This window comes from Callorhinus ursinus, unplaced genomic scaffold, assembly GCF_003265705.2.
Source record: "Callorhinus ursinus isolate GAN/ISIS: 27379988/994484 unplaced genomic scaffold, GSC_fseal_2.0 scaffold67, whole genome shotgun sequence".
Classification (NCBI taxonomy): Eukaryota; Metazoa; Chordata; class Mammalia; order Carnivora; family Otariidae; genus Callorhinus; species Callorhinus ursinus.
The window spans coordinates 2,866,442-2,878,918 of record NW_027397129.1 but is presented as its reverse complement, the minus strand read 5'-3'; the positions used below and the strand labels follow the sequence as shown (position 1 = coordinate 2,878,918).

Below are 12,477 nucleotides of genomic sequence, written 5' to 3'. Positions count from 1 at the left end.
GAAATCTCAAGCTAAAACCTTCCCAAGTGAAAAGGGAAAATATCATCCTAGATTCTAGAAGTTCCTTAAACAAACAATTCAAGTCCTTAAAATACTCATACATACTAGATAAAAACCTTAAACTTCAGAAGATCTGTTCTCCTGAGTAAATCTGTGAGAAAGCTGGAAAAGCAATTAATTACTTACACTTGTTCTAAAGTAGATTCTGTCTACTTCCCGTCTTATAGAGCATATTTACAAAGACTGATGAGGAGATATGTAAAACTTAAACAAAATGCTCTGTTTTTCTTCTATTTTCTCTAGTAGTATTTAGGAATTTTGCCCTTTAAGCATTAGGAGTAGAACAAATTGCTATTTGGGTTGAGAATGACAAAAAGGTGGAAGTCAAATGCAAGCACAATGAATGTAAGAATAAGAGTAATGACATACAAGTTATATTTTTTTATATAAACTCAGAATTTTTCTTTACTTGTCAAGCCTAAACATTACTAGTAGAAAGGTCATGTGAAGGTAACACACATAGGACATTTGAGTTTTCCCATAAAATAAACTCAGCATTAATGGAATTCCATTTACAGTGAAGTAGAATGAAATTTCTATTTCTTTCATCTCCTAAATTTCAAACTTGAGAGATAGCTCCAGGTACAATATATTGAAAAGGATTTAATTTAGATTCAATTTTTTTGATAATTGTGAAGTATTCAACAAGCAGTTATCAAGAGCATGTACTATACTGAGTTATGTGCTAGGTGCTAAAAATAAATCATAACCTTTTAATAGTGAAACACAGTTATAAGCCCTGTAGTATTTTAACACTTTGTATCATCTATATCTTTAAGAGAGTTGACATTGAGCATAACCTTACAAGGTTTCCTGGAATAGGTGAAACACTATATTAGGTTCAAGGTTTCATAGCTCATGGTTTTGCAAATGCAAAGAATACCAATCAATAATAGAAAAACTTGAATCTCAAAAGAGTACTATGGAGTTTAAGATACCTACTGCCCTTTTCCTTTCTTCCTTTACCTTCTACTCTTCTCATTTTAATGGACACAAGGAAAAGAATTACCAGGAGTAAGGTTGAAGTTGTAATACACAAGAGAAGTGTGTCCAAAGGTTTCACAAAATTAAAAGATGGGTAGGGAGTACATTTATTTCCAGGTGCATCTAGCGGCCTTTTGCCACTGGGGCAGCAGATGGAATTTGGCTGGACAGTTTACAAATTCTTATCCCTGTTTAGGAACATACACAGTAATACACTCCTGAGTCCATATGAGAGAAATAAGCCCATAATCACAACCACCAATTAAAACAACTATTCCCCTTTCATTTTGAAAAGTTAATTTAAACAACTATTCCCCTTTCATTTTGAAAACAGTTATTTTTTCAGAAAATTTAAGGTACTTATTACAGTCTGATGAATACCTTGTCAGTTAATGTAGTTACAAATCCACAATGTTTGCTCATATTAGAGTGGTCTCATGCACCTGACATATAGGGTCCCAACCATTTATTCCTGAATTGAGGGATTTTAATAAGCAGGTGGCTATGTGAGCTTAACTACTAACATTAGCATGTCCATAAATTTTTGATATGGAATTAAAACTACCAAGAAAAATTTATTGCTGCAAAATGATTGCTTGTCCGAACTTATCCCACATTCCAGTATATAAAGGAAGCCTGCTAAATTCATATTCTCATTAAAACATCAACTGAAATTGACCTTATCTCCTACTGGCCTGCAGAGATCACCAATGAAGAAATGTGCAGCAGAGCTGATTATATTGTGTAGGAGAAAAGACAAGCAAAAGTGATGGAAATTTCTATAGAGAACATCATCAGTGCTTGCTTAGAACAATTTTGTGTATAGAGCATAAATGGTCTGTGTTCAATTTGTTCTCTAGTTGTCAAAGAATAATTAAAGATAGACCACATAGTAATCTTCTGTTTCTAGCTTCCCTAATGCAAACCTAGATCTTATACAGTATGTATGTATGTCTGCCCCAAAAGCAAAATTTAATTTCCACAAATAAAAAGAAAACAAAACCCAAAAATTATGTAACTAATATAGGTATATGTTTCATCATAAAATTCACATTTAGTGATAAAAAAGACACTAAATTAAATGGTCTTAAAAATTAATAGTATTTTAGAACTCAATGCAATCTGGTTTCTACACCTTTCTCACTCCAACCCCCTAAACACACTCCTAAAACTAGTTTTGTAAAGTCACCATTGAATTCCTAATAGTTAAATCCGATGGATCCTTTCCAATCCTTATTTTATTGGTTCTCTTGGCTACATCTGATGCTATTTGGCACTTTCTCTTTGAAAAGTAATACAATAGCTTTTTTTTCTCCTCATACCTCCATAACCAACCTCTTCATGCTCTATTTCATGTGCTCCATCTACCAAGCTAGTCCCATAAATTGGTGGTTCCACTTTTGTGGCACATTAAAATCTCCTGAATAACTTTTTTGTTTTTTAATATGTTATATTAATCACCATACATAACATCATTAGTTTTTGATATAGTGTTCCATGATTCATTGTTTGCATATAACACCCAGTGCTCCATGCAGTACGTGCCCTCTTTAATACCCATCACCAGGCTAACCCATCCCCCCACCTCCCTCCTCTCTAGAACCCTGTTTGTTTCTCAGAGTCCATAGTCTCTCATGGTTCGTCTCCCCCTCTGATTCTCCCCCCTTCATTCTTCCCTTCCTGCTATCTTCTTCTTTTTTTTTTTTTAACATATAATGTATTATTTGTTTCAGAGGTACAGGTCTGTGATTCACCGTTCTTACACAATTCACAGCACTCACCATAGCACATACCCTCCCCAATGTCTACCACCTAGCCACCCCATCCCTCCCAGCCCCCACCACTCCAGCAACCCTCAGGTTGTTTCCTGAGATTAAGAATTCCTCATATCAGTGAGGTCATATGATACATGTCTTTCTCTGATGGACTTATTTTGCTCAGCATAATACCCTCCAGTTCTATCCACGTTGTTGGAAATGGCAAGATTTCATTCCTTTTGATGGCTGCATAATATTCCATTGTATATATATACCACCTCTTCTTTATCCATTCATCTGTTGATGGACATCTTGGCTCTTTCCATAGTTTGGCTATTGTGGACATTGCTGCTATAAACATTGGGGTACATGTACCCCTTCAGATCCTTACATTTGTATCTTTGGGGTAAATACCCAGTAGTGCAATTGCTGGGTCATATGGTAGCTCTATTTTCAACTTTTTGAGGAACTTTTAAAACATACTATTGCCCAGGCTCTGACTCCACAGATTTGGATTTAATTGGTTCAGAGAGGAACTAGACATAGCTATTTCTTAGAAGTCTCTCAAAGTGAGTCTATTGTGTAGCCAGGGCTGAGAAACAGTGCCACAAATGTTTGTTTTCTCCAGGGTTCTCTCTTTTGCTCACTGCTCTATTTATTTTCCCCAGATTATCTTACCCATTGTTGTATTTTTAGCTGTGACCTGAATGTTGACCAGTTCTCCAAGATTCCTAGTATTTACCTTGTAGTTATTGCCAAGAGGTAACCATGCTAACTAACACGACTGAGAACACTCAGTGGCTTGCCTAAGGATTATCTGATTTGCTACTTCCTCACCACCTCCTTTCCTCATCTCAAGAAAATCACACATAAACTATGACCCACCCACTCCTGACTTTCACCACTTGCAAACCAGTTAACTCTAAAGCTGACAAAGATTTTCTGAAGAAGATCTCATCCTTTTTGTCTCCCTCCTCATGTCTCCCCAAGCTTCTACCCAGTTAACTCAAGAATATCTTTCTTCAACACCCAATCTATTCTCTCTCTGTATGAGGACACAAATGTTTGTCATTTTAACTTAAGAGACTATTCTCTCTGCATTAGATGACTATGAATCACCTATCACAGAATAAATGAGAAAATGCTTTGTTAACCTTGTAAAGCACTAGGCATGCGGAAGTATTTTAACTATATCACATAGTATATACTCAATAAATACAATTGAATTAAGAGGGGAAAAGCCCACATATTTGTAAGTGAAACTAGACGTATTACCTTATGATTGGCAACTCCATTCAAGACCTTTGTTAAGTGTCTAGAGTTTCCTGTCAGAATCTCTAGAAGAGACACGATTTATCTTTTCACTCTTTTCTTTCCTTCAAGCCCCAGCATTTAAGGTACACAAGATATTCATTTTTTAATCCATTAGGACCTTGTTCTTGACCTTCACTGTTCTACTGAAACTGCTTGGGAAAAGGTCAACTGTCACCTGCTAGTTGACAAACCCACTGGTCTTTTTTCAGCCATCATTTTATTTAACTTCCTGCAGAATATGACCCTGCTGACTTTCTCCTTTCTGAAATTCTCCCTGCCTTCAGTCTTCCAGGTGTCACTTTTTCTCTTCTTCCCTTTCTAACCATTTTTTCTCTCAGTGTCCTTTGCTGATTCCTCTATTTGCCTCTTAAATACTGTAATTCCCAAATACTCTATTCTCAGCCTATTTACCTCTCATTGGACATACTCTTCCTAGGTGATCCCAAGGTTTCTATAACCCTATATGTGCAGATGCCCCCCAAATCTGTTATTTCCAGCCTCAACCCCTCTTGCTTTTGTGTGTGTGTGTGTGTGTGTGTGTTTGTGTGTAGTTATGTAATCTTCTACTTAAAAACCTCTGCTGGCTCTTTGTTGCAACAAACTTTGCATTATTGCCACTGTTCCCCTTCCCTATTTCCACTGCATGTATTTACCATTTCCTTTATTTGAAATGCTTATTCCTCCTACTCTCCTCTAAGTAAACTACTATTCATCAAAACACAACTCAAATGCCACTTTCATTATGAAAAATTTCTTAAATTCTCTAGGCAGCTAGTTGCTCTTTCAGCATTTTCTACACAGGTATATCACAACATTTATATTGTGTATATATCTGCCTTCCCCACGAAGCTGTGACTACTTGAAGCTAGCACCCATGCTTTATCCATTTTTACACTCCAGGGCCCTAGCCTGGCCCCTAGGATTTGATCAATAAATGTCATTTGGGTGAATGCCACATTTCTGTTTATTTGCTTGCATTATGTCATATTTTACTAGATTTCAAATGCACATTATTAATATAGTAACTCTTCTATAGACAAAATGGGGTTTAGTTGGCTAGTCCAAGAATCTAACACTTAAAAATAGAAGACTGGGGAACCTCATGGGAAAGAACTCATCCTAAGGGAGAAGGAAGTAAGCAGCTTGGATGAATGACCAGCTTGACCTAGTAATAATAACAAACAAACAAACACAAAACTCCAGCAGAACTTGGTCATCAAAAGATGAGGATGATACTGAGTACTATACATGGGATCCGTCATGGGCTTGTCTTTGGACCTTGCTATACGAGACCAAATCCTATAGAGATCAAGAGGACTGTAACTTAAAACTGAAAGCTGTTTCTCTAAAAATGTAAGACTTTCAGGCATAAGTAGTGTTGCTTGGTACACTGGTGAAGTGCCACACTAAAGGAAGAGGGAGGTGTTTCCCCCCACTTTGCCACTGACCACTGTCAAACTCTGGCATCATGAAGGCATGAGAGTGCCCACTGCTATAGCAAACAGCAGACATGGAAATATATGGTATTACGGGTGGAGGTAGAAGAACAGTGGTGGGTGACTGTGTTTGTGAATGCCCCCTGAGAACTTCCAGAAATGCTTCAAAGATTCCTTATAGGCATTTGAGGTCCTGAATGTGTATGTGGAAAGAACAAGGAAAATTTGGGTTTTGTTATTTACATGAGGTAGAGAGGCCTAGGAAAATGTAGGTTTTGGGTTTTGTTGTAAAGATATTTTCCCTAATACTTAGAGTTTGCTTTTTTTCCTCTTCTTTTTTTTATCATTGTTTCTTGCCCCTATCTGTTCTCACATGGTAAATGAGAGCTTCTCATTTTTTTTAATTTAAATTCAATTAGCCAACACATAGTACATCATTAGTTGCAGATGTAGAGTTCAATAACTCATAATTTGTGTATAACACCCAATGCTCATCACATCACGTGCCCTTCTTAATGCCCATCAGCCAATTACCCCATCCCCCACCCACCTCCCCTCCAGCAACCCTAGGTTTGTTTCCTATAGTTAAGAGTCTCTCACCCTCTCTGATGACTTTCCCATTAGTTTTCCTTCCCTTCCCCTATGATCCTCTGTGCTGTTTCTTATATTCCACATATGAGTGAAACCATATGATAATTGTCTTTCTCTGACTGACTTATTTTGCTCAGCATAATCCCCTCCAGTTCCATCCACATCAATGTAAATGGTAAGCATTCATCCTTTCTGATGGCTGAGTAATATTCCATTGTGTGTGTGTCTGTGTGTGTGTATACATATATACATACATACATACCACATCTTCTTTTTCCATTCATCTGTCCATGGACATCCCGGCTCTTTCTATAGTTTGGCTACTGTGGACATTTAGGACTGTAGAGCTTCTCATTTTATTGTTATCTTGCTGATCCATAAAACTACAATTGTGTGTCCCCTGAGTTTCTTTTATTTTTTTTCAAATTTAGTTTTCTTGGTTGCCCTGTGTAGTTCTACAACTGAATTACATTTTTTCTGTTTCCTGGTTTCATTTCTTCATACTGCTTCTCTTGTAATTTTTTTTTTTTAATGTCTGGAACTATATGCCAAAATCTGGTAATAGCCAAAATAGCTAAGTTAGATATCTATTGCTAAGAAGATTGTTTATATTTACTTGTAGTGGGCAAAGAATGAAGAAGTCAAGTTGGTTGAGAGAGGAGAAGCAAGTTCTAAGTATCTATAGCTATTTGGTAATGATTTCAGATGTGGCATTGTGTATTTATATTTTAAGTGTGGTTTTCACTTCTGCAAAGTTTTTTTTTTTTTCATGTGTTTCTTTTTCTTCCAAAGCTTACCTTTGATCTTATAATGACAAAGTCAGGAATACTTACGGGTAATTCTTTCCAAAGTGAATTGTAAACATACGGAACTTATTACTTTGAGAGCTAACAAAGGCTGTCACAAAGAGGGTCCAGAAGGATTCAGCAGAATTCATAGGTGGTAAATCCATACTAGATTATTAAGGAAAAGTGAGATGTTCCTTTCACCCACCAAACTCTTAGAAAGCATAGTCCATGTTCTAGGGATGAATAGGTGAGAGGTGAAGGGGTGGGGAATGTTACTCAAACTCCCGTGCTGTATAAGCACATGTTTCCTATCTCATTACGACACATATAAAATCACACTGCAATTTTATCACGTGGCTTACATTCCTGTTTTCCCAAAAGGTATGTGAGCCCCTTGAGGCAAGTGTCCTGATTGGTGGTACATGTACCTGAACCAGTATATGACATCCAGGAAGCATTCAATAAAATTGTTCAATTGTTGAATTAATACTATCAATCCCTGCAACCTCACAATCTACTCACTGCTTAGTTCCTGCATTCTGGCTCCCAGTTCCATCCAAATACTGAAAAGATGCTCTTAAAAAGTTGATAGAAAACTCCCAAATGGCAAACCATTGGTCTTTATCCTTTTTGATTTTACCACAGCAGATGTCATTGTTGAAAATGCCCACTTTTTCTGCCTTCTTAATACTTTCCTCTTCCTTTGCTCCTAGAACAATGTTTTGATTCTCCTCCCACCTGCCCAACTACTCCTTGTCTATCTTCTTTGCCAGTTTTACTTTTAGCCCCTAAGTGAAAGCATTTTCAAAGTTCTCTTTTTGGATCTCTTTTATCTGAAGAATCACTCTAATAATCCCTTCCATTTCCATACTATACCCAGAAATTTTACAAACTCAACCATCTTGTGATGAAATCTACACCCATCCTTTTAAGAAACTTCTGGACATCTTGACCTCAATGCTCTGCTGCCACTTTCAGTTTCACTTTCCCAAAACTTACTTTATCTTTCATCACTACTCCTTTTCCTGCTCTTAATAGTTTTCTCTCATAACCCAACTATCTTTCTAGCTAATCAAATTCAAAACCCTGGGATTATCTTTGACTCCTGGCTACTCCTCTTCTTCTTCACCTAAATTATCTCCTTTCACTAAGAATATGACAGAAGAATCCTAATTCATCATTCACACTCCTATAGATTAAAGGTCTTAATATATAGCTTTGATCATGTTCCTCCACTGCTTAAAAACCTTCAGTAGTTCCCCATTGCCTAAAGAATTATAAGCTAACACCTTAGTCTCTTATTCAAGCACTCTATGATGTGGCATCAACCTACTTTAAAAAAAAATATTTAAGTTCAATTTAGTTAACATATAAGTGTATTTTTAGTTTCAGGGGTAGAATTTAGTGATTCATCAGTTGCATATGACACCCAGTGCTCATCAACCTACTTTTCCAGAGTTCTCTCCATACTTCTATACTTTATATAGCCTATTTTCTTACTAGGTGGACTATTTGCCATGCTCCCAAAATGCTTTGCACTTTCTTACTTCTGTATTTTTCTTAATGACATTTCATTTGCCTGCTATCCCTACCTCCAATTCCAACTGCTGAAATCTATACTCACCCTTCAAAACCTTTTCTTCCATGACTCTTTTTCTGATATATCCAATAAAACATGATATTTCTTTCCTCTGAGCTCACAAAGTATATTATTAATAGCTCTAGCATAATACCTATTATTTTTTGCTTTATTCTGTAGTCTTTCTGTACCGTTTCCCTTTCCCACAAGACACAAGGGTCTTGTAACGAAGAAAAATCATAATTATTTCTGCATTTTCCTTCATGTGTAGCACAGTACCTTTCAGAGAACAGATGTACAATAAATTAATGAATGTTTAGGGGCTCATTTCCTAATCTCTGAGTTTGGTATTAGTAAAGCTTGTAATCTGGGTTGATATTCAGCCCATATGTATTAGTACCACATAGTGGCTTCTTATTGCTGTGTACATTCTGACTGGTTGAAGCCTGTGCTATACTAGTTATCAATATTTTTTTCAGTAGCACTCCTTATATAATAGTCTCCCTTGAAATGTCTTTTGAGACCCTTAGCTGAAACAACACTCTCAGTATTTGGGCTACAGGCAATATTAGGGAGCTCTGAGTTGCCTAATTTGGTAGACCCTGGGGAGGGGACATAGACTCAGTGTGAAAGTTTTATAATGTAGGAAACTAATCATACTATTTACTAACATTTTGACTTTCTAATGAAGAATATAAACCATCACCTCATTTTGTTTAAATAGTGAATCGAAAACACTGCAATTAACAGCACAATTGTAGAGCTCTGTATTTTACATACTATAATTTCCATTTGTAAGTGATAATAATGGAGATGGCAAGCAGAGCGGTACGTCTTTGCTGTTTGTGGCTCACGCCGATTTCAGATTTTTTGGCTATTCCCTCTTATTTTACTTTACTTGATAAAAATAGCCTTCTTTATAATTTGATTTTTCTGCTTCTATCTCATCATGTTGAAGTGGAGGTTACTGAAAGATGCAAGAATGCTGGTGTTGAACAGGGAAAGTATAACAATATAAATTCAATAGAGCATTGAAAAAGAACCAAATAAGGCACCTAGTAAAGTGAAAACAAAAGGACGTCAGCAGAAAAAGATGATCTAGTTAGGAAAGTCAGAAACAAGGAAGAAATCTGGGAAAATCCCCAGTTCTGTTGCTTCTAGAAAGAGGCAAGCAAGTCGGAGAGTTTTTGGCAGATTTGTCAACTCTATGCCTGCTTCTCCCTCTCCCTCGCGTGAACTCTGATGCTCAAGATGCATTAGCGATCATTGCCACCGTCTGCTTCTAGTTTCTTTTTACCGCTGGACATTTGCATTGGCTGCTGTCACTTGGAATGACTGCCAGAACTACTTGGGCTGATATTTTTGACCCTGTGTGTTCATGGAGGTACTCCAGCTACAAACCAAAGGAGGTCCCGGTTTAGATTATTTGGAATCAGTACTATGAAATTATGAAGTTTGTGAATCTATTCTTGGTGTTTCACAGTTGCTTGACACTATATTCCCTTGCGTACCAAACTCAGAGAAACCCTATTAGATGATCACTCTCTTTCTCAGTATAATCTTTCTAGAGTCAGTATGAGATGTGAGCCTAATCAAACACGGTCCTTAGCAAATGTATTTTAAAAATAAATAGCCTAAAAAGATGATGACAGTTCTTTTATGGTACAGAATAACATGCTTACATTTATCAGCTGCTTAACAGAGAACTGAATTGATAGAAAAATTATTTCAGTTTGCTTTTCACTGTTAATACTCTGATAGTTCAAGAAAGAACAGTGAAGGTTTCTATTTTCCTTAGGAGGTGGAAGGGGTCTCTGATAGCATGGTAAAACATTCTTATTTTACAGATAAAGACTGAGAGTAGATGAAATGGCTGCTTCAAAGTTACAGATTACTAGTGCTCCTAATATTCTGCTATGCAACACTACCTTAAAAAATTAATATGAATATACAAATAGAGATTTTACTTTTCTTTCCTCCAGTCTTTTACTCTTTTTGTAGGCCATCTTCAATGTCTTCATATGCATCAAAATTCACCCAAATGTAAAAAAGATGAATATAACTTATATTGTCTTCTGCCATGAATTTCACGATTGCCAAAAGCTTTCCTGGACAACTGTACTGGGCTCCATTTCTTTCACTGCTTTGTTGGACAATGGTTTTAAGAGCTACCACTTTGTATTCTGATGATATACGTTAGTTTCCAGTCCAAATACAGAATATTTTTTGAATTGTAGGCTATTCAAGGCAAATCTTATTAATCTAAATTAAGGAGAACTTACATATTTACAACTAATGCTCCCTTTTTCATTTACTACCCCATATAGCTCCATAGCCCATGAAGAGGACTTTTAAAATCAATATACCTAATTTCTTCCTCTTCTTCGAAGAAGATAAAACTAAAAATATAGAAATTTCCTTAAAGGAGGTGGATAGCTCAGCTACCTGGATTATTCTGAGAGGAACTATTATTTACCTCAGCCATAGCGTATGAACAGAGAAGACAGACAATTTTCTAATACCACTGTGCCCCTCTTCTCTTTATTAACATGGAGAATGGAATCTGGATTGTACTACAAAGCCAAAATGACCTCTAGAAAGAAGCATTATTTCAGTTTCCTTACCTGTAAATAGCTAATGTGGCATCCCTAGGGCCAATTCCTTTTAATGATTTAATTACATTTATGGTTTTATAAACCATGTTCCACCCAAACCCATGCATATAAAACAACAATTAATATTAAACACAGCAGGAGTCCTTATTTCTGAAATTTTTTTGCAAAGTCTACGGGTATCTGAAGATACCTTTGCCAAGGTGAAACTTGTGATCACATAGACATAGAAGCATGTTCAGACTTTTTAAAACATGAACTGAGATCCACTGTTAAAAAAAAATTCATGGGGAAGGTTTTTGGGGGGTGGTATTTGGCTATGAACATTCACATTTTATAATACCATGCAAACTGGAATGAGTTTTACCTGGATTCCTTGGAATCCGCTTTCTGCGGTCTCGGAATGCTGCACCTGATTGTAGGGCTTCTAGAAGATTATCCATCACACCAGTCTCATCACCCTCTGGAGGGAGGGAGAAATCAGAATTAATTTTGGAGCAATTCAAGTTAAACTACAGGAAAATAAAGGGGAAAAACTCCTGTCAGATTTACATAATATCCCTAAATTAAAGACTTATATCTGTTTAAACATAATGGATCCTGTCAGTTTCTGGCACCACAGACTACTTTGCTTACTATGCACCATTAAGCAAAATTCATGCCAATCCCACTGTTCTTTCAACTTAAGGACCTTGTCTTTTGTATTATTGATGACATGTTCAGTATGCAAATAAACAGTAGCTCATCAGCTACTGCTGCCTTCCTGTTAAGATTCTTATAAGATATTCCTAAGCAAGAAACCGATGACCTGGCTTAATGCAATCAATGTGCAGGGCGTGATTTGATGAAGCGGAGTTACACAAGGTTAAATACTGATTGTATTAATACCTTCAGCATTCAACCATCATCTGCGATTATCTCAAAAGACACTATTTGCAAAAACACATTTGCATTCAATTTTTACCTAATCCATATCCTTTACCCATTTCAAAATGCTGACATTATAGAAGGAAAAGGTGACCACATCATTTGAAAAGCCATATTTTACATTTGAGAGACATTAGCCAGAGTCTCATCATCCCTTTTATTTTTTAATTTTTTTTCATCATCCCTTTTAGAATGCTGTTGTGTTTCTAAGTTTTTCCTATGGGAAAGAACTGTTAAGATTCCATGAGCAGAGTATTCAAAAGATGTGCATGGAAATTCCTAATGCAAATGTATTTAAAACATTTTACCCTACCCTTATCTTTGACAATTCTGGCCATCAAAAACACTTTAAAGATTTGTTGGAACATTTATCTCAAGGTATTTATTGCCAGAAACTCTACTACACTGTGGGTAATCCACAGAGAGCTG

General features: G+C 36.4%; 1 protein-coding gene across 6 annotated transcripts in view; it reads right to left on the bottom strand.

Moving 5' to 3' along the window:
• Window positions 1-12,477, bottom strand: part of DIAPH2 (diaphanous related formin 2) — a 949,436-nt gene that overhangs the window by 157,051 nt on the left and 779,908 nt on the right. For all 6 annotated transcript variants that reach the window (XM_073885915.1, XM_025876973.2, XM_073885914.1 and 3 more), the window contains one exon: window positions 11,489-11,584. In XM_073885915.1, the coding sequence (XP_073742016.1) occupies window positions 11,489-11,584 (96 nt within the window). The remainder of the gene's footprint in view (window positions 1-11,488; window positions 11,585-12,477) is intronic.